The sequence below is a fragment of the Galendromus occidentalis genome, unplaced genomic scaffold (genome assembly GCF_000255335.2).
Source record: "Galendromus occidentalis unplaced genomic scaffold, Mocc_1.1 scf7180000075388, whole genome shotgun sequence".
In the NCBI taxonomy this organism is placed as follows: Eukaryota; Metazoa; Arthropoda; class Arachnida; order Mesostigmata; family Phytoseiidae; genus Galendromus; species Galendromus occidentalis.
In genome coordinates, this window is record NW_003803378.1 from 424,229 (window position 1) to 451,242 (window position 27,014).

The 27,014-nt window shown below is 51.2% G+C and overlaps 1 protein-coding gene across 1 annotated transcript; it reads left to right on the forward strand.

Moving 5' to 3' along the window:
- The first annotated feature begins 5,625 nt into the window (after positions 1-5,625).
- LOC100897858 (probable serine/threonine-protein kinase clkA) lies at positions 5,626-25,943 on the forward strand. Its single transcript, XM_029111174.1, has 9 exons — positions 5,626-5,976; positions 11,388-11,523; positions 18,730-18,863; positions 21,711-21,801; positions 21,968-22,102; positions 22,145-22,356; positions 22,728-23,684; positions 25,027-25,144; positions 25,718-25,943. The coding sequence occupies exons 1-9, from the start codon at positions 5,946-5,948 to the stop codon at positions 25,941-25,943; spliced, it is 2,040 nt and encodes a 679-aa protein (XP_028967007.1). The 5' UTR covers positions 5,626-5,945.
- The last annotated feature ends 1,071 nt before the right edge of the window (positions 25,944-27,014 follow it).

Below are 27,014 nucleotides of genomic sequence, written 5' to 3' on the forward strand. Positions count from 1 at the left end.
CATGGACCCGACACAGTTCGGAGTTTTAGTCACAGAACGTTTCCGGGATAGGATCTCCCAGACAGGAATCTAACGAGCCCCAGAAGTTGATGAGGATTTTTAATGAACTTCCATCTGGGAGATAGCGCGGAGTAATGTTGCGTGATGAAACACGTTCGATCAGAGTAGGTTCAATCGTTCGGAAGCACTTTCGACTGCGGAATCGCGATATCAGCTCCGATGATAGTCGATTTGTTTGAAGTCGAGCTCTAAGCAACCGAGCAAATGACGCGACAACTCTAGGAGACCCTCGGGGTTCGCGGCAGCCCGCGACAGAGTTGTTGTAACCGACAGAGCTTCAGAAACACACGTCAAGTGCAGAAAAGCGACAAAGAAAAAAAGTCTCTCGCATAGTGGGACGCTCCGACGACACGTATAATTACGAAGACGCTACGCGCCCTCTTTTCAAACACAGCTCACAAAAGCTCGGTTGTCTCGTAGCTCGCAGAGAGCGCAAAGTCAAAAGTTGACTCCGGCCCGAATGGGAACACTGCTCGGAGAAAAGTCGATTCTGCAATTTATGGAGTAAACTCGAGCATAAGCGGTCGGAGTGAACATTTCGAGAAAACTCACGGTCTCTTTCGCTCCTCGATGACGAGTCATGCAAAAACGACCATCAATCATTCGGCGGGACCTTCGTACCCCCCAGTTACTCCTGGAAGAGAATAGCAAGTCATTCCAAACTCAAGACGCATGCGAGTCGAACGAATCGAAACAATTCGATGCAAAGTGTTGCCGGAGGCCTCTGGGATTCTGAATTTGTCCAGAAGGTGAGACAAACGTCGCGTGGATTCTGTCAGCGCGCAACAATTTCGGAAGCTCGTCTCTGGCATCGCGAATTCGTGTTGTGTGGAAACAAAATAAAGACAGCTCATTTATCGATCCAGAAGGAAAGCGACCGAAGAGTCGCAGAAAATTATATGGAGGCCTCAAAAGTCTCGGTGGTATCCCGGAGCGCTTCATCCACGATCGGACGTCTCTCCACACGACCCCACATGTCCTCGGAGGAAGTTCTGCGACAAGTTTCCGTTTACTCCTGGGAACAGCATCTTGTCGAGTTCCTCCGGCAACTCCGAACAGGTAGACGCGAGGAAAACAAAGGTTTTCAGATTACCAACAAATTTCACAACGAACCCATATAGAGGTTCCCATTCATATAAAGGTTGCATGTGTGGCTCGAAACATTACTACCAACGCTTGCTTGGGCACTCCAGGGAATTTATACGGATACGAAGCGTTGTAAGTCTCCGCATTCGAATTTCACCGACCACATGGCTGTGGAGAAAGGAGAGCGCAAGACAGGTAGCGATTTCACATCATTCCCACGTCCCACTCTTGAGCTCCCGGCGCTTTCCGGTGAATACTGCGTCCGCAGGGGTCTCGATTCACCTTTCTTCGTCGCACACGTATTGATCTTATGACAGGTGACGATCCGTGCCGACGAGCCTATTGCCATGATTCCTCGAATTCGCTGGCCCGCATCGGTCTCGCTCATTCTCGCAGAGTTCCGTCCACGGGTTTCTGTCGATCGATTGGAATCATCGGGATCCTCGCCCGGGAGCTTCTGTTATCAAGGTCCTGGAACTCCAGCTCGCTCAAGTCAGCACTCCTAGTGGGGAAATATTCGGGAAATCGGGGAAGGCCCGGGCGAAAAAGTCGACAACATCGGATAAGGCATATTCGTCATGACGGATTTTCGGCAGTATGATCTCAGGCCTGGCAAGGCCATCTGGGCATTTGCGAGTTGGGCAGGAGAATTCATCGCGCTTGGTCTGCACGGATCCTACTCTTCCCTCAGACAGTGGTCGGGATCCTGTCCGAAATGCTGCTCGGAAAAAACAGCGCCAGAGGCATACGCCCCCCCCCCCCCCTTGCGGTCTGCTTGTGTCTGCGCTCACAGCTCCCCCAAGTCCGACAGACTAAATTCGACCCGATGAGCATGGGATCTCGCCGGACGGACGGTCGAACAATCCCCGAGCGTACAATGGAGGCTCAATGAGACTGCAAGAAAACCCTCCAGAAATGAATCGAATTACGTCTCTTGAAAACCTCCGTCGACTGCACAGAAACCTAGATGAAGACGAGATTGGAGCGAGCGTCGTCGCAGGTCTGGCCGGGAGCGAATTTGGCGCGAGCATTGGCGATCCACTTTGATGTGTTCTCCCATTTCCATTTCGAAGGATTCGACTGCTAAACGCCACCGACGCTGTCATCTGTTCGAGTAGGAAGGACTGATTTATTATTTATGTCAGTTTTTCCCTCGCTGCTTCCCCGTCCGATTCCGCCTTTCAGAATTCGTTCGGTTCACGTCAGCGGAGGAGTCGGAGGAACGGCTGAAATGCGAGTGCCACTCGAATCCGCGATGCATGGACAGGCCCGATCGCTAATATCATGAATGTTTCATGCGCATCGCGCCAGTTTCGCATGTCACCTGAGGTGGTCACTCGGCGTCTCTGACGTGCTTCTGATTCAGGTGGATCGCGTGCCAATAGCTGAAGCGACGCCACGTCGAGCATGAACCCGTACCCGAGCTCTCCGTGAATCACCCGAACGTCCGGAGAAGATCTTGCACAAAACCCAGGGAAGCTACGCGTGGATGCGACGCGTACGCGTGCCGCAACGATGACTCGGGCACGATTCCGCTGGCGACAGGAGCTCGGTAAACTAAATGCGAACCATGTACGATGAATCATAGGGAGGAAAATATCGGAGGGCTAGAAAGATGAGTCTCTAAGGACCATGTGCAGCGCTACCATTATCTGCTCGTGACTGGTATGAAACCCAGAGCAGAACTCTCCATTGCGAACGATAGTCTGCAGGATACGGTCGCCACCGCCACTCCGGTTCCCGGCTCATATTACAAGCTCGATTTCCCTGGGTATCATTTACCTGATAGGTATGGATCGGCTACATTGTTATACAAAGTCTCAGAAGTCCCGCGAAACTTCTCTATCGCTCGGAGATTCTTCTCTCTGAACATCGCTCCTCCGAAAAGAGACGCGTGCTGCAATCTCGGGATCAGCGAGTGCATAATTAAGTGCCCAAATCAATTTAATTGGGGACGGAATGGATCTTCTCGTGGATCCCGGGCCAGTTCCCCGTGTAACTCCAGCCGAAAACATGTCCAGGATACTGAGACACCCAACGTTCTCGGAAGCCTCATGATTGCCCCTCGAACAGTCCCCTCCTCTCGTTGCCCGGAAAATTGAAAACAATGAAGTATTGGAATAGCCTCATGCTCGAAGAAATTCTGTCACGAGTCGAGTCAGGTCTCTGGATGCTCTGGCTCTGGATTCTCCGATCCGGATCGTATCCCAGCGAATTCATCGGATAGTGGACCAATATTTGCGGATGTCTCCGGCGGGTCTCGCTCATGTAGTTGCTATAGTTTCTGTTTCGACTCGGCCGATCCTTTTCCAAGAACGCCTCAAATAAATATTAAATATTCTGTTAGATACAATACGTGGAAACCTCGCTGCGATGTCAACGCAGGACAGACAGTCTTGAAAACGGTAGTGGGCGCAAGTAAACGAAATTCGTCGTCCTTTTGTTCGCACGGTCGTGGATCAGAAGCGGCTTGAGGTCGTCCATCGGATTCCGATTCCCCAGCCAGCGAACTATTCGGCTGCAATATGACAACCAGAAGTTTTTTCCGACCGACTGGCTTTGTCGCTTCGGAAAACAAGTAGTTTACCTGATGGAAACGAATATCGCCGTAGCGCCATCAGAGCGACGATGAGTAAGAGAGCAGCGGAGTTGGTTCATTGGGATCCTGAAAACATCATAAACGTAACGCAGGAAATGATCACACCCGTGAGGCATAGTCGACGGCAGGGAGTGGATGGATAAGTGACAACGTGAGTGAAACGAGAATTTCCCTCGCTGACGCACCAGTATTCCTTAGTACGTATGTAGTTAGATGGGTTGTTAGATTGGAGTCAGCCGATCCAGAGACTTTCATCTCCCAGAGGACGACTCCTAATAGCAGGTAATACAATACGCGGACGACTCCTAACGAACCGTGTTACTCGTCTCGCGACTTTGCAGCGGAACTTCTGATCTCTCCAAATAAAAGCAGAGTCATCTCGATCGTCTGAAAATGAGGAAGTCTCTCTAGTCCTCAGATCTCGCGAACTCTCTCCGGATAACAAGAGGAGGTTTCCAGACGTATGCGCCGCGGCACTGCTCCGAAAGTGAACCCGGAATGTTCGATACGATCGGCGAGATCTGAATAACTCAAACAGGGGTCTCCAAGCTCCAAGAGTTCTCAGAGAGCTCCTAATTCATACATATGATGAAGGTCATTAGGGGAGAAGTTTGCGACGAGCGCTGCGTGTGATTTTCCCGATCTCGATGCATCAGCGTTCGAGCGAGATCTGAGGCTTCGCAGCGACTTCCGGGTTGCGAGAGCGCTCACGCTGAAAGTCATCATCACGTGATTCTCCAATCATCATGTACCCCGCGTATTTCGATGCGGCTCAACGTATTTCACTCGAAGCGGATTGTAGGGTGTTTCGAAGATCTCATGCGAGCAATTCATCCCATATTGGAATGAGTCTGTCTCATTCGAGGGAGCAGACTTGAACTGAGGGTCGTAGCCGCTCTCTATCGCAGCGAAGGCGGCTTAAGAACTTCTCCGAGAGGGAGTGGCAATGGTTCGGGGAAAGGACAGTTTGAAGGCTGTATCCTACTTCGATGGGGAGCTATAGGGGGATTCGTGACTTGCGGGGCGGGGTTCTCCTGATTTCCTTCGACATCTTCGTTCCTGTAGACCCGTGCATGATTAGCTCTGACTGATTAGCTCCCTTATTATCGGCTGTTTGGTTCCACCATATCATCGCCTATCGAACTCAGAAGATATAGCGAGCGTGTTCCAAACCTCAACTTTCAACTTGATCCGAGCAATTGCTGAATTTCCCGAACTCTTGGAAGACTCGGAGAACAAGTCCACGTCCGTAAACCAGGGGCTCCTCTTGTGATGGCTTTCCAAGAATAGTGGATCGAAGTGCCTGGTGCTCTCCTCTCGATAAACAAAAGCTTCGGAGTGACAAAAGATGGAAAATATAAAAACGAATATGGATCTCCTGCAGCATCCATACGCCTGCCGATGGCCGGACGAGTGCCAGAGAATCCGAAGCGATTTTTTAAGCGGGTCTAGCGTCGGGTTTTTATACTTTCGCTCACACCGACTCGACCATATTCATCAACCCTACTCCGGGAGAAACCTAAATCTGAAAGATGCCAACAATCGACGAAAACGATGGATCGTATAATGGCCCCATTGCTTCGACGTCTGTCCGATCGGTGCTCTCGAGAGGAATCCAGCGGATGGGGTGGGAGGAGCAGATTTTGCCGTCGATGAAAAGGGTTTTTAGCGAGAGACTTTCCAACAAATTATGATTCCACTTGTGCTTGCACGATCGCCGCAGACTGAGCAGCAGAATGAATGAGTGAGTGAGTGAATTTGGCGTCAATTTGCCCGTCAGTTGACGTCGCGCACCCTCTCTCATATAAGAGGAGCGGTTCCCATGGCGTCGTCGGATCAACACAGAGCATTGAGGCAGCATTCCTCTATAGCGCAGATATAGTGTGGTTCTCTTCGCGCGCGGCTGGTCACAGTGTGTTTTGGAACACCGTCGCCGCTACTATTGCCGCTGCTGCAGTTGCCGCCGCCGCCGTCGTTCAACACTCACCAGATAATCATCGTCGTTGAACCGCTGGTCTGAACCGCCGTCGGGTTCTTCTGCAGTCCGTCCGCTCTAGCTGTCCGTCTGTTGGTCGTCTGTGGGTCGCCCGGTAACTTGGTGTTGGTTGGTCGTTCGTTCTTTCGGTGCATCTGACTGCCAGCTTCCTCGCTCGCTGGAGCTGTTCTTTCTTCTGGACTTGTTGTTCTTCCCGTTCCCGCGATGTGGATCTTCGTCGTAGCCGCGGCCGTCGGTAAGTCTACGAAGATCTTTTCCCCGAGAAAAGCATCTAGATAGCTAATTCTCCGCAGGTGCCATATATTGGGCGGTCACTGCGTCAGAGAACTTCTGGAATTTTAGCGCCGGGAAAAAATTGAGATCAGGTGGAAACGGGCCGCGTTCTCTCGAGATCACACTCGATGCTCGCTTATTTTTCTTCCCCCCCACGACCGTCGATTTGTTTCCTCGTTTGTTCGGATGGAAGGGTCCCGATTCTCCAAGCAGACCAACCCCTCGGCCCGTGCCTCCCGAAAATGCTTTTCCTGGGTCAATAAGTTGACTCCTAGGAAGTTCGCGGCTTGGGATCGGTTTTTCTGTACGGAAGGGTGTCCGACGACATGGGTTCGCTTAATTGCGGGTCCTTTGCGATCACCTGGTGGGATTGGCTCCCGGAGCCAAGGCTGCTCCGAACAACCCTGTATAGAGCTCTGTCTTGAGGCGTTCTGACGTGAATGTTTCAATCTTCTGCTTTTCTGATCGCTCAGCAGCAGAGAGTGAGCAGAAAAGAGAATTCTAAAAAATTCAGAGAAACGTGCTCAGATGAATTTCACATTAAGTCAGAAGTCCGCGGCGATCTTCCGAGTGCATCTAAGATTAGCTCGATTTAGCTTTGTCCGTGACCAGGTACGTGTGATTCTGCGACAAGAGACTGGTGTTTGCTATTTGGAATCAGGAATTCAAGGCATACATGTACGCTACGCTTTTCTCCGTGTCTGAACGAACGCTGGTATTTATATGCCGGAAGGAGGTCATAAATTTGAAAAACTCTGCTTTCCTTCCACGATTTCGCATACGTACGGCTCACAGACGAGGAAGCTATTTTCTCTCCTGGCCGGCGATCCCCATTTCCGAACCGAACCCCGATTCGGAAGATGACAGCAGAGTTTTAGAGACCGCCTGGGAAGATTCTGGAGAACCTCGCACAAGGAGCTACTCCGTCACACCAATTCACAGAATTTTCGAACTCTCCTGGGATCACGAATTCGTCTGGACGTATTTATTTCCCTTATTTTCTCTGATGCCCACGAGTTTCTTATCTTTCCATGGTTAGAAGGCATCCCCATTCTGTGATCTGGGATGGAGTTGTTTCGGCGATTGGTTCAATAAATCTGTTCTTCTAGTCGAGCATGTTCCCTGAAGCTGTTAGCTGGTACCGTTGTTCGTCGTTTGAAGGCGGTGACTTGGCAAGATGCGCCTCGCTGCCACAGAAGGCCGAAGACAAGGTTGCGACCTAGGCTGTAAGACTTTCCTAAGCAGGCAGCAGCGGTAGGCGACGCTGAGACTCTCCCACGCATCGGAAACGAGCGGCGGAATAGTTGGCAAGCAACCTATCCATGTTCGACTTGGTCTTTGGCTCCGAACAGCCATGGCATTCCATATTTGCGAAGCGCCTCAACCCTATGCAGATCTCTCCGAATTGAATTCCGTCATGGTATCGCTCAAGGCCGTTTCCAGTAGGTCGGCTGGTCAGTCAGTCAGTAAGTAAGTCGCTTGGTCGATTGCTCTGATAAACTCGTCGTCCAAAGTCGCTTCGCAATGCTGCCGGCGACCGATTTGTAGCAAATACGAGGACGAGGGGACATCGACAGCACCGCTAGTGAGAGTCTGCTCGGAGCACCGATGATTTGTTGAGTGTTGAAACAACATCCGATAAGACGAACATGGTTTCATTACGCGGGAAAAGCGCTTGCCGCGCCCTGTCCGGACATAAGAACGGTATATAGCGGCAAACTTCCGATCCACGCGTAATTTCTCTCGTCAAGCGCGACGTGATCGAGATTCATTTCAATCTAATCCACAGAAGTCACAGCCATCGAGATCGGGAAACTTGAAAGTTTCTTCGGCGTTCCCGTCATGTTCACGATCTCCGGATCGCGTCGACGGGCATTCTGATCCATTTTGGCGAAAAACATGCGGAATTTCAATCGGACCAAAAAGAGGAACAAGTCGCAAAGTGACAAACTTCCGCATGACGACCGGTGAGGCCCGCGATGTTCGTTGGCTCGCTCGCCCATTCGTTCGTGCGCCGGGTAGACGTATCTGACGATGGGCTCACGGGCGGAGGAATAATACGTTTAGCGTGTGGACATCAGAAAAACGAGCCAAGAAAACGAGCTCACACGACTGAGTGGAACTTAAACGCGACCTGTCTCCATGGAAACTCGCAAACTGACTCTATCTGCTCAACTGCTACCGGGGCTGCATTTGTGCTGGCGGCTGGAATAACAACGTCACGGAATCCACAAAGAATACTCTTTCCTTCATCAGTCTGAATTGGACATAGGACGAACGACATGCGAAGTTCCGTCAAGCTCCGCTGGTCACTATCAGACACCCGATATTGACATCGGTTTTATGAATATCTGCCTGATGGTTGACATTCGCCAAGCCGGTCGGTCGCGTCACTTGCGCAAAGAATGAAGTTTACCTGCAGACGAAAACATGCAGGAGGATTCTCACGGTTACACTCGAAGGAATAGATACGCGCAGAGAGTATACCCGATGCCGCGGAAGGGTTTACACAAGGTAAATAGTGTAATACATACAGAAGTATTGCCATTTCTTTCTTCTGGACGAAGAACAATAGAATTTCAACCCGTGTTGCAAATATTACCGCACGCGTACACGGTAGGTAGGGAATACGTCCGATACTTGAAGATTCGCGCAATCTGTCCTGAGGCTCGAGAACGTTGGGCAAGCTCTGAATACGTCTAATTAATCGAGAAATGCCTCGTAAGAGCCTGCAGAGGAAGCTCGAGGAGCTTCCCGGATCCTTCGTTTTTTCCCGGACCCCTCCATCATTCTACGCTATGGACTTTCGAACATCTCCAACTCGATTCCCCAGGATTCCCAGGATTCAGTTCCCTCCCGTATATCGACATTGATCTCTCATTCGGAAATTTAAATGGCCTCCGTCAGAGGGAAGAATTTTGGAGGTGAAATGCCCATCTGCTCAGGGAATAATACCCAGAGCCCTCTTCCAGAGCAGGGATGGGGATAGACTCCTCTGTTATTCTCGGAGAAAGCGTCAATCAGGAGATCCTCATTCTCACATGCGATGCCTCCAGGAGCTGCTAAATGGTTTCTACCCCTGAATGGCGAGTGCAGGTGAGAGGCTTGATGGGACCAGAGCACGGCTTCCTCCAAGGAACAGAAGGGAAATACAAGCCAGAAGCAAATCATCGAGTAACTCCCACAACGTCCACAAGTTGCCCGTCGACTTCCTCCCATGGAAGTCACGCAAGAAATGAGATGACTCGTCCGTGGTTTCTGTTAGAAAGCAGCCCCTCGAGTCACAGCAAAAGCAACAACAATGAACACTCATCGCGCTCTGCTCTGGTCTTCTTGGCGTTGCTGTTACCGCTGCTGCTGCTGCTGCCGCCGCCGCACGATAAGGGTCATTCACATAGCTCGACTCCGACAACGGGCCGAGTAACCGATGGCGCGTTCGCTACGGCTCCAGCAGCTGAGGCAACGGTGACACCAATAGTCCGCGCGCGCTTCAGTTTTCCTTCTTACCCTCCTCCGTCACCGGAACTGACGGACGGATTGACTGACTGACAGAGCTGCTGGCTCGATTTATAACTGACTCCGACGGGACTCCGACGGGACCCCGCTTCCTTGCGGGCCTGTTGCGAGTTGTTTTCAGGCGGCCGTGTCTTGCCCTTTGGCCGGTCAGCTGTGCGAGACAATTGAAAACACTGGACCATGCATTCAGAAGCGGCGGCTCCGTCCCAGAAGACAAGAGGGTAACGACCAGGAGGCTGTTCAGAGGCTTTAAATATGTACAGTTGCGCGCCTGGAGGGATTCTGCCTCGCGCTCCGGGGGCCTTCTGCGATGAGGCCTGGCGTCTGAACTCGGCGAGAAGATTCGCGTGAATATTCACTATCTTCGACTCCATCTTCTTTCAAGGCACGATCTATCGGTCTATGACTGCTATCGGAGCTCCTAAGCAGAAGAATTTCGGAGAACTCGGGAAATTTTGCTCAGGCGATATCCCAAGCAGCACTCCGTTGGCTCGACGAAAACTCCACCCGAACTCGCGGGCATTTCGCTTACGACTAGAACCCAGGACCCGACGATAGGCATATCTGTGCAGCTGTTGCTGTCGTGCGACCTAAACTCCAGGACTTATTAGAGGCAACAACGGCAATAGCAGCGGGAACGGCGGCCGCGACAACAGTGGAGTTATTCCCCACTCGGCTGGCTTGCGGTAAAAGCGAGTGGATGCAATTTTTAAGAGGAACAGCTCCGCCATTTATTGAAGCGCACTTTCGCGCGTAAATGTCGACCTCGTATACAATGCGGGAGATACGCCCGAACGAAGAAACTTGAGTTCACCTCCGGGACGGACGGAGACAAAAGAAGCGCCGAACAAGCAGCGTCGACTCGCACGAGCGTCGGCAAAGATGATTGGATTACTATTCATTCATCTGACTGAAAAAATACCTTTTCGGTAGCATCTGCTCTGGTACTCCGAACTGATAGCCGAGGATAAAGAAGACATGAAGATAAAGAAGAGAGCGAATTCGAGGGACAGGTGTCTGCAACTGCTCCGAACCTCAGGCAGCAGTGAAGACAAACGAAAAATAAAATCAGTGAAGGCAGCGTATCGAGAATGAACAAGCTCTCGCAAGCAACAAGTGTTTTCTCAAGAGGGCCGCTTCAGAGGAGCAACTCCTTGCTGTTTACCTCCTTGCTGTTTACCATCTATCGCTCAGGGAAGGTTTGAATGGCTCAGAGCTTTGGATCCCATTCCATAGCGGGGTTTGTCTACCATGCTGGAATTGATTCCAGATCAACAAGACTGAAGCATACGGAGCCTCACGCAATCTCTATCCCTGTCCATTCGTTCCGAGACTGCACTCTCGAAGGGCCTTAAAACTGTTGACCAAATCGAATACCGTTACAGCGCAGGCCAGGAATTCCTGCCGACGTCCTCGGGTCGGACATTCCGCTATACTATTTATGCGAGGCTCTCCGAGGGTCTGAATCGATTTGGAATTCGTTCGGCCGCGGCTGTATCGAGTTCCAGAATCCATGAATTGAGCTTCGTTTCGAGTTCTCTGCTTTCTGCTCTCAGGAAAGCTCCTGATTGATTTTCGGCCGCGACGTTGCGGTAGAACATGATTTCGAATTCCTCGAGGCGAGTCTGCGAGGAATGGATCCAACGGATCGAGAGTTCTCCGAGCGACCCAGCTGCTTTGCCTGGAGCAACATCTCCGACCTTCGGCGTATCGGCAGCTGAAGGGAAGAAAATGAAGAACTTCGGGTGCAGAGTCGCGTGCTTCTTGACGGCGCGACCGTCAATAGCGGGAATCGATGGTCGATTAATGAAGTATCCTAGACGGTATTAAAGCGTATTCTTCTCTCTCTATCTCCAGCGGCTCTGCTTGGCGAAGGTGTCAACGGCCAGACCTGTCGGAGCGCGGCCGCGCAGCAATGTAAGGACCGAATATTCCAGGTCATCCAGCAGCACTCGCAAGACTTCACGGGATCGGACGTCAGCTCCATCTGTCCGTAAGTAAAAAAGTTTCAATGGATTTTTCTACCGCTCTTTTTCGTGTCTTCGTCTCGTTCCCCGGCCAGGATGCTGGCGGAGGGAATCACTTCGGAGAGCGTGTGTTCGAATGCGAGCCAAAGAGTTCTCATTCTCTTAGGTCTGAGCCCTGACCCGCTAGTTCCTATCATTTATCGACCCGAAAAGCTCGTGGGTTTGACCCAGGGCGACGCAAGGCCTCGGCAGCAACGCGCTGTTCTCGAACTCAAGTGATCGAGCTGGATACCTATCGACGGGTCAATCTCGATTCTTTCCCCTACGTCGGAACGCATCGATGCCGAGGCTTATTCTCTGTCTGGTACCATCGGTGTGCATTGCCCGATTTTTTCCGAATGGACGAGGGGGTGGGAGGGACTTGAGCTGAGGCGCAAAAGCGTCAGAAACCATTCACTGGACCGAACTTCGCCGTCGCAGTGTTTTTCGGCAGGCATGCTCGATTCCTTCGACTCGAACGAGCGGAAGATGACGGACGATTTTACGGCGAGGTTACCGAGAACCGGCAACACGATTTAGGCCAGATCTGATGTTCTTAGCGCAGATTCTTGCATCGATGGCGGTACTCGGGAGAAGAGCCAGAAAAGAAAAGCTATTTGAATCAAAAGCTCGCTTTTCGGCTAGATGGCTGGCTGGCTGGCGAACTGACTGCATGGCTGACAACGACGTCACGTTGGGGACAGAAGCTCTGCCCTGAAATGAGGCGCGCATTCCTTTCTTGTTTTCCACGCGGTGTATTGCTGGTCGCCATGGATGCACAACGTGAAGCAATCTATCGAACCGAGAAAACGCCCTGCCCTGCTCCGACGGGAACATCAGCCGCTCGGTGCCGCTGCTGCTCACCCTCTCCCTGTCGCTCATCTACTCACGCACTCTCATGGCGTCAGGGAGCAGCAACACAACAAAAATAAAATCTTCGACCGCATTGATCCAGCGTCTCGTAGGCAACCCGGCGCGAGACTTCAAACCGCTGAGACTCTCGTCATCTCGAAAAAAACAATGCGGTCTTGAGAACCATGGCAACAGTTTCGAGAAGAAATCTAATCAAGACCCACTTTTGCTTGAGCCAGTCTCGACCGATATGCCTCTGCCTCCCTCGTTCCTGACGTCGGGAACCCGACTCCAAGGATGAAAAGGAAGGATGAAAATCCAGATTTGGTCCGGAGGGAGTGTATGGGGAGACTCTGAAACCACAGCGTTTCTTCATATTCGACCACATGTCTCCGAGCCCGCTCGACCCCGGCGAGGGGAGCCCTTCTCACGCGCCATACATATCACGCAAACCATTACCGATGGGATCGGAATCGCTCTCGCAGCCGATCGAGAAATGCCCCAACTCACCACGCACCGGAAGCATTACGTACCTCTGTCTCATGAGACCTCTATGAATGACTTGATGGAAGTTTTCCTGAGACGGGGAATCCAATCCGCTCTTCAGCACCCATACCGTTGATCTCGACGGCTCTGCTCGCGTCGGAGCTGCACAGTAAACATCCGATTCCTATTGGGGGAGTTAAATCCCCCGGCCGAAAAAAGCAGCATCTCTAATTCCGAGAAATCTCGTGCCGATTCTTTCCTCGCAAACTCTGGAATGTGAAAATGATTAACCTCAGAGCGCTCTCGAAGCCTGCTGAAAGCCCCATCCCAGCGCCGGCCACGGCATTTTGTCTCTCGCGTTACAATCAGTATTGGAGACACAATCAAGCTTAATCGTATCCCACCTCTCACTCGAGATATTCAGTCCGAAAAGGATCGTCGCAGGAGCGGGAGGATACCCATGCATCAACGAGGGGAAACATCAGGAGTAGGCAGCGTCTCAACGATCGCTTCTCCGACAACTCACTCGCGCTGTTCGTACATGAAGAACGGAAAGCGTGGTGATCGGAGCCTTCGCTGGTTACGTCATCACGAAACGCACTTCGTACGTTTCAGCTTTCGGAATTTGTCGATCGTCCGACAACCGGCGGTTGTTCCGAATTTCACGATCGCGACGGAGGTTCGTTCTTCCGCTGCCCCTGGTTTCATGACGAAACGATGCGCACTCGACATGATTAGGCGGAAGACGTGGAGAACTGGCGGAGTCGGTTGCCATTCCGCCGTGTTATTGGGAACAGTCCCTTCCATGAACAATACTTTTCAAACTGTTGCGTCAGAGTGGGGAGCAGAAAAATATTCGAGCGTGTTCCTGCGTTCCCTTTTCCCTCCGCTCATTCCTGGGAGCCCGTCCGAATGAGCTTAGCTTGTAATCTCAATCGTACAAGAATCCATTATGCGCTTCTGGAATTGTGATGTGGGCGGCTGGAACAGCCTCAGGCTTGCTTCTGGCTGATTTCAAGCTGTTCATTATTTGTTTCTTGGCAGGCAACGTTCGCCGGTCGTCGGGCGATATGCAGGCGGCAGGAAGCGGCTTAGGGTTTCCCTGGGGAACCGTTCCGAGCATATGAGCCAAAACGGCTGTAAAAGAAGCCTCGCCGAATTTTAGACTTTGGCTCGAGAGCTCGGTGAGCCTCATAGAGCGCGATCCGAGAGCGAGGCGGGAAGCTTTGGACCGGCTCCGCTGGAAAGGAATCGAGCTCGTGACTCACTGCGGATCTTCGACCTTCCCGAAATCCCATCGGGAGATGATTTTCCGGTCCCCCAGGATGAAATACCCCAAAATCGCAGCACAATGAAATGCGGCAGGTGGATCTTGCCCAAGATTTCGATAGGAGAATATTCGGAGTTCGATATTGTGAAGATCAAGTTCTTCATCTGAAACGTCGAACCCATCTAGACTTCCATGAGGTCGAAGGAATTCTAGAAGTCGGACTGGCGTTCTGATTCAGAGTGCCTTTCGGATTCGAACGTTTGAACACGCCGCGCCGTGAGCCTGGAACGGAGTGTTTTGGATCTCTGTATCTTCGGAGGGAACTCCGAAGCGAGGTCCAACCAAGTCTTACGCGACCGCAAAGGATACAGCAACGGCTTCTGGATCAACAACCGATCGGATCATCCGCTCACAGCGAGGGGTTGCTGGCGACCAGTCCCTGGTAGATGAATTAATGGCTAATAACAGGCTCGAAATATCCTTCAAAAGGTTTCCGGGCGCATCCCGCATCACGAAAGGAAGCTCCCAAGGTCCGATCGGCTGGAATAGAGAGAGAAAAAAGCACGCACTAGCTCCGTAACTACAATGGCGGAATAAATATTCCAATGTTGGATTTCTGGGTGGTGCCGGGAAGGCGAATATTAGTCGGGATGAGCGACAGCTGTAGCGAAAAAAGTAGCCGAAAAAAAGAGAAGAACAAAAACAGAAAAAAAGACACATTCCAGTCTTTGGAAGAAAATAGCGACGCTTCAGCCGAAGTGTGTTCGGACGAACGTGTGTACACTTTTGCTTTCGGCCTTGACTCCCTGCCAGAAGGAAGATCTCTCGCCAAACGTGATGTCATCGACGCTTACGGAATCTTTCAACGAACGCGAGACGCTTTGCGGCCAAAGGCCGTCCAGCTCCACCACCGCCATACCATACGGCCGTTCGACCGATTGGCCGTCCGCCCGCCCCGCTGTCGGGTGCTCGACTAAGTAAGAGAAGGGCCGTTAATGGACCAAGGCTAAGGCTCGACCGTTTTCTCGACTCAAGCCAAGAGGTATTTCTCCTTCTAACGCCAAACTACTCGCACATACAATAGTTGGCACCTCGGGGTATCGAAGGGGGTCGATGGAAATCTTCGCTCGACGATCCAGACATAGATAATAATTGTTGTCTGACTTCTCCTCCATGCCTGATCGCGGGCGACGGAACAGCCGGGGCAAATACGGGTAATGTTCCACCGAGCCACCGGACACAACACGTAGTCGTCGCGTTTCCAGTTGATCTGAGTGGTGATTTAGACCGGATGATTATTTCGGCACTATCAACTGGCAGCTAGGAAACGCGGTCGGATTCCCATCGAGCATTATGTCACATCCTGGTTCCTGGTTGATTATGCCGGGACATGATCATGACCGCGTTCAATGCCCTTTCGTAAGCTATGCCTGTATGTATGTATGAAACACTCGTTTGTCTATGGTCTGCTTCGCGTGGCGTTTCTTCGCGTCTCTAACCCCGCTCGGCCCATCAGGAATCTGCATCGATTCTGGAGACGTGCGAATAAAATGTAGCTCAAGGGTCGACATCTACACGAATCCGAACGAATAATTCGTTTTGCCAACACCTTCTTCTCTTCGCATCAACTCCCGACTGGCACGAAGAGCAGGAAAGCGGTGGAGGCGAGCTGGCTGCGGGAAGCTAGGTAGTTCAGCTTTTTCGCGGTCATGTTCCCGATTCGAAATCATCTGACATCGAGAGAATAATACTCGAAATGCCCCCCATTGGATGGTTTCCGAAAGCTTTCCAGGAAGACAGGCGATCGGGAGAGGCGAGGAGTCCTCCTCGATCTATCTCGACGGTCGCGGAACATGTGATGATATTGTACGAACACTCGGTCATTTGAAAACGATGATAGGGACATCAACAGTTGTCGCGCTCAACAATCACAGAAGTAGCCGACATTTGTGTGTGCGTGATCATCTCGCCGCATATCCAGAGTCGTCTAGATATCCCATCTGGATATCTGTAAGAGACAAATCAATAATTTGGATGATCCGGGTACCTCGCCTGCGGTAACCGTCGCGCTGTACGACATTTAGAAGAGGTTCTGCTTCGATTTCGGCCGTCATTGAAACAGGAGCGAAGCTCATGCATAGAACAACAGCAACGTCTGGCTCTTGTCGGAAGCTCGACCTTTCAAAAGTCTCGCTCGATACGCTCGCTCTGCTGTAAAATATTGACCGCATCAACCTCATACATGGGCTATATTGAAAACGCGATCACAACGAAAATACAGAACCGCGCTTGGAGGCTGAGCTCTCACGTTTTGTCCACATTTTTTTTTCTGCTCTCTTTTTCGTCGCTCGATCCCCTGCCAAGGCTGTTCCATATTTTTAGTCGATTCTCCTTCTGACCGTGCGACTCGCAAATCCCGTCCATCAGGGCTCGGATTTTCAGACGAAACCCACAGAGTCCACTGCGAGCCTTAGCCGAGGTTTTGTTTGTGAGAGATCGCAAGGTTTTCGGGAGCCGAGCGAGGGTGAGTTTTTCGCTCCGGCGCGAGTTCCCCGGGACATCATCGCGGACTGGGAACTCAAAGCTTCCGACGTATCGTATCGCCGCCGTGCGGTCGGTGGGTGCCCACGGTACATCGGTCAGTGGTTCCTCATTCGGAAGCAGTCCCCGATAGAACGTTGTCGGGGATTTCCCGCGGGAAAGAGCCCGATGATCATTGCCCCGAAGTCCGGAAAATGCATGAATTCAATTTTCCGAGCGAGGCCGTGGCGAACGATCCCCCACCGGTGACGCTTACGGGAAGCTCTGTTTCGCTGGATAGAGCTACTAGACAAGCGACAGTCATCGGACTCCGTGTGCCCATGACCACCCCTGTGTTCGGAATCCCGGGATCCGACGCATCGGCGGGCTCTACTGTGTATTGCAAACCTCATTTTGGAGGTCGTTCCGGAAAGCCTCGCGGGAAGCTCGGCGGGAACACCGATGGTGACCCTGGCCCAGGAGTTCCCGACCTGGGTCCAACGGGGCCTCACGCCGCCGTAGTGCAGGACCATGCGCGCTGAACAGCCGGTATGCCAGTCGGTTCCTCCTCGCGGCGGGGAGCCACATGAGATTCGAACCCTCCGGACCTACGAACTCCAGCGAGCAGCGTCCTGTTTCGCGAATTTCGATGTTGTTACTTTGTCCATATGACAGAACATCCTCGCCGCGTGGCCGCCCATTCCCCTTTTCTGTTACAGATGAGCTGTCTCGTCTTTTGAATTAGTTTCAACGAAGCAGAGTGCTCGAGCTGAAAGATCGAAAACACGTGTTTCGTCGAAGAGAACACGCTCCGTGCTCCACTGCGGTGGGACGAGGAAGGTGTCGGACGCTAAAAATCCATCGAAACCTCGAAGTTAAGATGGTGTCGACGATCCACGTGCGCTCTCTAGCGGAATCAAGATGGGAGTCCGATAGAAATCGCTGGAATTGACAAATATGATCAATGTCCTCGCGATTTCTATATGGGTCCGACGTCCATCTTTCGTCGATAAGAACCGTCGAATGAATTAGTTGTCCATCGTCGCTCGAAAATTGTGAGGTTCTGTCCAGCACGCGCGAGCGTTCTTGTCCTCTTGCGGAGCGATTCGGGATACCAATAGAGGAGAAGAGGAACGGAATCCCTTTCGTTAGCGGCGCCGTCAGCGTCTAGCGGACAAAAGATTCTTCTGTAGGATTTGAAGTGGAACGATGTTGTTTCCTTCGGAAGCGATTCAATTGATGCGAGACGATATTCAAACACAAACACGAAGAGCACCCACAGTGAAGCTCGAGGAATGTTTAGATTCGACGGCGTGTTCAGGCTCATTTAATATCGAGATAAAGAAAACCTATTCGGAGAGAGCGATTCAATGCGCTTCGAGTCTGATCTCAAGCTCCTCCGTGGAAGAGACCGCGCTGAGGGCGGGGTGAAGCCAGGCTCGTTCGAGGCGCGTGTCCATCATTTGGTTCCTATCGAGGGTTCTCCCCACTCCTGTCGACTTGATCCAGACCGTATCGAGAGGTGGACCTCCTGAAATATCCGGAGAGATCCTACGACTTTCGCCGGATCGCTCGAAAGACAGCAATAATTCTAGCCGTGGCCACAGAGAAAAACAGCGGCTGGAACATCTGCGAGCAGAAACAGAAGTAGCATCTTTACGATCACGAAGATCACGACAGAAGATTCCGAAGAATTACGAACGCAGGCCTGTTACGTACAGAAGAGCTCCTGATTCACGAATTCTTCTAGCTATGCTCGCACTTCTTCCATGGAATACCCGAAAATTATTTCTTACGAGAGAAATTCGACGCGCGGTTTCCTCTTGAACTTCATGTGCGCTGCATTGTGTGGTCCCCCTGATTTTCCGGCAGACTGTCCGAACACACGAAGCGGCCGCGATTCCGCACTCTGCTAGGTCCGACGTTCGGGTCGTCGGTCGGCCGCTCGCGAAACTTCTCCGCTACACCAACAACGATTGTTGGCATAATCCAGTTTGCGGGAAAGAGCTAACAATAAGTTTGGGTACACGAACCGCTGCTTATGGAATGCTTTCGCACATTACAGCAATCTCCGCGACAACATGGCCTGTCTTCTCTGGCAGTCTGCCAACTGTCAAACTCGCGAACAGCAACAACGATCCGGAGAACACATTCTCGCCGCCAAAAACTATCTGGACAGATTCTGCGATCTCGACGGAGGTGAGTACTACTTCTCATGATTCGGACGATAATCGCCGTCTCTATGTAGACATGTCGGGATGGGAAAACGGGAAATGTTCATTTCTATTTTCAAACGAGGAAAATAATCGGATCCAATCGAAAGAGCTCGCATCGTTCGCAGGCGATCAGAGTTTTTCTGAGAATCTCGCGTTTCTAATTGAAAGTCTTGCGTCGCCATTGGCGCGTCGGCGACGCGTCCGACAGAATTCCCCCTCTCGTCGATTACTCTTTCCGTTTCACTCAAGTTTTTATCTCGCTCCAGAGGGATTTCCTATGCCCTGAGCTCTAGTTGCTTGCCGGAAAGAGATTCTACTCAGAACTCATTCCGAATCCCATGGTCGTCGCTCGTTTGAGCGGAATTGTATCCGGGTACTTGCGAGCTGTATCGCTCGATTTGCATCTCACAGCGAGCGAGTTCATTGAGAGTCTCTCTCTGTTGAACATTTGCTCCGAACATGATCGGAGTCGAGAGGGAAGAGAGTGGCATCCATCGCGAGAGAAAAAACGCTTCCCAACTGTCCTGGCGATTCGCCAAATCGGTTCATCGTCCAACTCGTGGCGCTCTCACGGGCCGATGGATCATTTGGAAGGATGAACGCTCGCCTATTGGAAGTCGTAGATATTTACGCCCTCATGGAATCGATCAACATTATCCTACACTTACTTCACGAAGAGCATAAAGCAGATATGGATGAGTGCGACTTGCTCACTCGGGGTATGGTGCGCAGGAAACAAGCGCGACTGATTTTAAACCATGAGTTGAGACCACATTATTTTCCGCCGGGGATCTTCCGCTCAAGCTCCTACAGGAGGGACATATCCTCTAACGAGAGATCATGATTTTCCCCCGATGGACATTCTCCCCCTATGGACAGCCCTTCAGACTGTTTCGATCAAATCCAAAGTATACTGCGGTGTCTTGTGCTACCCGCTGTAGGTCACATACCAGTTCGATAGAAAATGAATTGCCGTGGAAATCTCGAATCTATCCCGCTGCAAGCCTGACTAACTGTGTTTCTTTGCAACGTTACCCAAAGGAGACAGGAGATCATTCCAGGGTGAGTGCGCAATGTAAAGCACCCGTTCGGTAAAGACACCCGTGGCGAAAAATGTCCATCCGAACCTTTTGTGTTGCTAACCATTTTCAAACAGCGGTGTTGATTTGTCTATGACTAATGACCACATATCCCTTCTTTTCCTTCCCTGCTCGCAGATAGGAATTACGGTGAGCTGAAGTTTTCGCTCGATCTTATATACATGCGGGATAAATTGATCGATCAATTTAGCCTCCCCTGAGCTCATCGAGTGATGGATTCCGTGGCCGATTAGCACTTGTCACATCATGGTCAATGATGCGGTTCGAAATTGAATGAGAACAGAAAAAACTAGAGCTTCGCTCGAAGCGCTCTCTTGAACCGCGTTTCTCCACGTCGAAGTTCAAAATCGAGTTCTCGGGTTCTATTCGAGAATCTATGCTTCAAACTATTCAACTCATGACTCTCTCCTTTCACTCCTAGCAGACAGGAGCAGGCTAACGTTCGGTGAGTTTGACGAGAATGAACTCCTAGGTCTCTCCTAGCTCTCCCCTGATCCTCCGTAGATCACACATTTCCCGCGAAATATATTTTGAGTATCGCCGCGGCATCCCGAGTGATGATGTTTTCGCCGTGAGAGATCGACCGAGGCGGTTCAATTGAACAGATTACTATTCGATGCCTCGCATCGGAGTCCGTGACTTTGGGGGAGTGCTACGGCTGAGAGAATATCCATCTCGGGAGTTCGATTGGATTACGGTAATTTGTAAAACTTACAGATTACTACAACACTACGGCTGTCGGTATGTGTGTAAACCACTGTGATGCGCCGCAACGGATGCACGGTGTTCCGTACGGGGGTTGACCATTGTCTCGGGTTGGAGTTTGGTTTTTCGAGTACGAGCTCTGAGTCAACGCGGTTTTCTTTCCGAAATATTCGGCAGCACGCTGAAGTTGTCGACTGTCTCCACGAGAGGTCGACAAGTCGACATCGCGATAGAGATTGAGTTGCCGCCTATGCTTTGCCCTCGGATCGATCCCACTCCATAGACGAATCATCATCATTCTCATTGGCGATTCCATAGTTTTGTGATCGTATGACCTCGGCGCTCATCCCAAAGATCGTGTATATGATCGCTTTAGCCTCCTACCCGTGTACACATCGACGCTACATACATCCATTGTTCTGCAGTCAGGTCTCGCCGACAAGACCAGCTGGTCGTAGTAAACGTCAGATACATAGGGACAATTTTTTTCAAACCATTCATATCAATTGTACAGCCTCCGGGCCTTCATTCCAATCGACGGAATAGTTCCCCCGTTGACCACTGTGATCTGATGTCCAGCACACAGTACACAGTACCTAGGTCTATGGTGTTATAGATAGGCTCTATGGTCTCCTGCCTGAAATCAAATCGCGGGGTTTCCCGTTTTCGTTCTTCGGGCTGCGAAAATCCTGCCGGGAATGCGGACCCCGTGACCTGTTTCCCTCGGATGATCAGAACTACCTGAATTCAGTCAGAGCAATCCTCGAAGTTCCGTTGCGATCTCGGAATCATGTAACTAGTCAGTCCGTGAGCTTCATCGGGGAGCAAACTTTTGTGGCTCGCTCTGGAATTACTATGATTGTTGGTGAAATGGTCACGCATGCTATACGTTTCAGTGGAGCTGCATTCTGTTCGTTCCAAGTGCAAAGTTTGTCGCATTCGGTGCGCATCAGCATCATTTTCACCGCGCTAATAGTTCATGAAGGACTTTTGTGTAACTGTTTCGAACATCTATGTACTTCCAGGTTGGAGAAACAGTCGCTGTTACCAGTATGACGAGATCTCTCGCTGTGAGAACACCTTCACACAGAGACGCTCAGGATCCGAGTCCTGCGAGTGAGTCCCTCGAGTCGAACTTCAACACAGAGCCGAATATCTCCCTCGTCTCATACCCCGTGGATACGGCGATCTCGCGAGATTGATCCCGCGTAGTCCGTTCCCGCACTGTCCTACGCCATTCTCGATCTCTGTCCCCACCACTGCTTACCGTCTCCCCTTTCAGCGCCTACAATCGCTTCAAGGACTGCGTCAAGGAGGTTCTCCACAGACGGTGCTCTCGGTCTGACGAGCAGTCGTTCCCGTCGTTCCTGGTCGATCGGGCTCGTGAGCTAGCGTGGACTTGTGCCTCCACGTCGTCGTCGTCCTCCTCCTCGTACGACAGGAGCAGTTCCTATGACAGGAACAACCCGTACGACAGTAATCGCAACGATCGATACGATTCCAACAACCGATATGACAGCCGCTACGATCAGAATCGTTACGATCCCAACAATCCCAACACCCGCTACAACAACGACCGTACCAACTACAACGATCGCTACAGCGACCGCTATAACGACCGTAACAATGACCGTTATAGGCCAGGATACCTCCCATCCCAAAACACCGACGGTAAGCCGAGAGAGCCGATAGCTCACAAGGGGAGGGACGCTATCGCCAAATTGAAGAACCAGGCCTAAAATTAGCAATAGGAGAAGGAACGATCACCAAGCATGTGCGGGCTTCGAGTGACTGTGGAAGCTGAAACAGGTTGACAGTGTCATCTTCATGCTGTTCTGGTGTCTCATGATGATGACGATGATGATGACTGGCGTACCTGCGACGAGCAAATCTGGGAGAGTGCCTGGGAGTGTGCGAGAGCGCGAGCCTGCGTGCTTTTTCTACGTGAACGTGACTGTTTGTATGCGGGAACGATTTGCGTCTAACGGTTGCAATCAGGTGGGGACGTCTTTTAATCGGACTGTCTGTCCCCTGGTTCACAGATGAAGTCTCTCCCCACCGAGCACCAGATAACTATCCCAACAACCTGGCAACCACCTCACCCCGGCCCTATAACCCTTATGATACCAACGACCGTTATAACACGAACGACAGATACAATACAAACGACAGATACAACAGCACTCGAACAAGTTCCGATCTCTTCCCGAATTCGAATAGGTCTAATTCAACCTACAACACCAGGGGTGAATTCTACAGCCGCAATGATACGAACGACCCCTACAATAGAGATGGTCGCTTCAGTCGATACAATGATACCTATGACCCCTATAACCGTAACAACGATCGCTACGATAATAGTAGGTACAACGCGAATGCGGACCGCCTGAATACCAACAACGACCGGTACAATAACGATCGATACGGGAACGACCGTTACAACAATGACCGTTACAACAACGATCCCTCCAACAACGACCGTTACACCAACAATCGGTACAACAACGACCGATATAACAACGATAGATACAATACTAGGTACAACGATTCCCTTAACGACCGTTACAATACCAGGTACAACGAATCCCTCTACGACCGTACGAGGCAGAACAGCTCGTTCAATAACGATAGCCGTTACGGTACGAGATATAACGACACCAACGACCCGTACAACAGATACAACTCTACGCACAACCGATTCGATTCTAGATATAATTCCTCGTACGCGGATCGATACAACATGACGAATCTAGGTGGCTACAACAATAATAATTATCTTAACAGCAACAACAACAGTAACAACAATAATCCATACAATCCAGTATATCCAGACGCTCGCAACGATTCGTATTCTCCAAACCGTTACGGTGGGGTCCGGGGTGGATATGGGACGGGTGGAGGAGTGCAGGACGGAAGCGATTACAACAGGACGCCATTGGGCCCGCACAGGATCACGACCACGTCTACGACAGACAGCCCCCAACGTTCTCCTCTAGCCGGTAGATAAATTTTGCTCATTTTCTGATCGGGGCACTGTGAGAAAAGAAAACCTTAGACTTCTAGCAGACCTTTCTCAGAAGAGGGGAATCCCCTCGATCTTGACCCTGACCGCCTCTGGCGATGAGGCCCAGGAACTCTTCAAGTTCCGTGGCCGAAGAGATTTCCTTCCAGGCGCTAGGAACTTTGCTCAATCGAATCTCGATTGACGATTCCAGCGTCCTATTGTCTGCTCTCTAGAAACGTACACTGAGCTCGAACCCCGTCTCTCCTTCCGAGTGTCGAATCGTGTTTCACCAGCAGTTTCTGAATCGATTCGCGGAAATCAGTGTACGGAGTCTTTCTCAATGAAGAGGCAAACTAATCTGTCTGGAACCTTGCTCTGCCGAACACACTCTCCCACAAAACACCCATAACAACTCACTCCTACCTCACAATAACATCACTATCTGGGATTAGATGCTCTCGTAGAGAGCGCTGTCTGCGTCTTTTCATCCTCCTCTCACATCAGCCACCTAACGTAACCCCCGGTGCCTTGACATGTACGTGAGATGCGTGAATGAGTGAACCAATTACTTAGAGGAATTCGGACGAGACTTCCGTGCTTTAATCATCATCAACCCGCCCCGCGGCCGGTGTGGGAGAAGGCCTACGTGTCGCGCCATGTATCGGGAGTTTCTCGGCCACGTCTGGACTTCAGTATGATGTTCCCTCATAATTGTTTCCTCTTTCGCGGTGCTACTCCTGTCCATGTCTCTGGGAAACCATTGGGAAGAACGACGAGAGTCTGGTCCTGTGAGCCGTTGAGAATTATTGCGAGCGAGAATGGTCGCAGGGCACGCCGGGGAGGGAAAGCAGGATTCTGGAAGCATTAGCGAGGAAGTTTATCCCGCGCATGTATAAATGACAGAGCACATGAAAGTGAGTTTGTCGAGCGAGATCGAGAAGACAGATATCAAAGAGAGTGTGGAATGAGAGCAGAGCCAGTGCGACTGATCACCTCTTCGGTAGCATGAAATCGCTGTAGGTGCTGTGCTTCATGTCTCCCCATCCCCATTCCCTCGACCCCTCTCCTGATCTACCTCCCTGCTTTCGAGAATGGAGCCCAGGATCAATTCCGAAATACGTGCCGATCTATATCTATAACATCTGCGCGCACATCGAATATTTCGGAACGATAGGAAGTCCACTGTCGAGTTTCACTGCGACGGCTGTCCTTGAGGTCTCGTATGCCCCGAGTCGACATTGTTTGTCCAACTTCTGGTTCCATTTAGATATTTTCGAGTTGCGCTCTCTATGAAATGCCGCATCCGCCTCGAGAGTAAAGTCTTATTCTTCCCACAGATTCCTACTGTCTCTACAAGGCACAGGACTCCATTCGTGAGTGTGACAGCAATCACCAGAGGAGACAGTACAGCGCAAGACGTTACCACGCCGACGAGCGCATTAAGGAGAGTTGCTGGTTAGTTTCGGTGCGGGCTCGCTCGGCCCACCGTGCCGCGCATCCGTAGTGTAGTCATGGACGGCTTTGCCCCGTTCTGGCTTCCTTCATTCTCACTTCCGCTACTTCAATGACTAAGTCATGGTAGTCGTCTCTGTGTTTGTTCGCCGACTTTGAACGAATCGTGCTGAAGGCAGCTCTCTGTAGTCTTCGGTCCTCGGTCGAGCGACGTTTTTGCACTCCGTTTCACTGATTAGCTGAACGGTCGTCCGCGTCTCTCTCTCTGTGCCGACAGCTTCCTCGAGCGCCATGGGAGAGATGAGCGCCGGTTACGACTTCAACAACCGAGAGAGATATTCTCTACTTTAACAGTTTGAAATGTTCCGTCGCGTCGACTTTCACAATGACGACTACCATTAGCGTTTTCAACGCGACTTCGACACCAACGCCATAAATGGATGGCCTGCATCGCCCGCCTTCTCAATGCTCCGGAAATTTCCCGCGGGATATTTTTATCTATTCGCCCGGAATCCGAGAAATGATCCCGGACACGCTTCCATCGAGTCTTACGCCATCACCGTTTTTAAATTTCAGCGCCACAATCGAGTACAAGAACTGCCTCCGACAATCTCTGAACAATCACTGCCGCGAATATGGTTACAACACCATCGAGAGCATCGTGCAGCAGAAGGTCCGCGATGCCGACAACGATTGCCGACAGTTCGACTCTTACCGATGCGCCAGCGGGGCGAGTGCGACCATGGTCAGCATGGTCGCCATCGTCGCAAGCGTTCTTCTTGCAGCCACACGAATTCTCTAATTATTGGAAAATCCACGAGGAGCCGGATGTGCAATCATCGCGTCAGACAGATACCGATGCGATTTCACGAGCAAAAACATTCCACATGCAGCGTCAAGGAGACGGGGAACGGGTGCGACGGGACCGACACGAGCGGTCCTCCCGGTCGGAAAGAGGAGATGAACGCAATATTGCTTCAACTTGGTATTGGAGTGTACATAACGACACCCTCACCCGAACTGAATGATCTTTTACCACTACTTAATCATTATTCCCTCGAGAGTGAAAGCGCGTTTGAACGAATGCTGCGAGCCTGAGTGAGTGTGACTGATTGACGCGAGGAGCGGAAAACACGCCATCAATTAACAAATCATCGGGTCCTCAATGCTTGCTTGGCCGTGGATGGAGGAGCATCGATCGATCGGCAGTTTGTCTCGGGCCCTTCGGTTTCTAACGCCCGACAGCCCGAGAGATGAAAAATATTCCTGCTCTGGACCAGCGAATCCTGCGAGGGGAGATAATTGAAAAGATATTCGGAATCGCATCGATGGATCGACAGTGAATACATTTTCGAGCGAGCGAGTTTGGGGCTGCCTGCATCAACCGATGGATCGTTGAGCTCTGATTACAGCTATGATTTCTTTTTGATACGAAAAACACAAGGTATTGAATAGAACAAATCATCAAGTTATCCACCATTTACAGATCGTGTACATAATCCATGGCGAGGTGGCTGAGAAGAATGAATAAATTATACGTACTGCTTCTCGAAACAGCTGTCATCATGTGGATGATTTCCAGGAAGTAGAAGGATAATAATTCTCCCGTCCAGGGTCTAGCCGTCAATAGAATGCGCTAGACATCGAGCAGCTCACTCAAAGCCCGTCACTTTCCCCAGCAGGAGACTGCATTCCGCCAGTTCCGAAAATATCGCATATCGACGTTTGAACCCGGCGAATGTGAAGACACGATCACTCGGAGTATGTGAGGCCACTGCTTTTCCCGTTCAGCCGGAATGGCTTAGACGAGCTCCAGATCGGGGAAATTTCTCACAACGCCAGGTCGCGAATTCTCTCATGCCACGCATCCATC

What these genes read in the sequence shown, in the direction of transcription:
- LOC100897858 (XM_029111174.1), top strand. Translation starts at nt 5,946, where the DNA reads ATGTGGATCTTCGTCGTAGCCGCGGCCGTCG. An exon ending in GACGTCAGCTCCATCTGTCC is followed by an intron (nt 11,524 to 18,729) that starts GTAAGTAAAAAA and finishes CGCACATTACAG; the next exon opens with CAATCTCCGCGACAACATGG. An exon ending in CGCATTAAGGAGAGTTGCTG is followed by an intron (nt 25,145 to 25,717) that starts GTTAGTTTCGGT and finishes TTTAAATTTCAG; the next exon opens with CGCCACAATCGAGTACAAGA.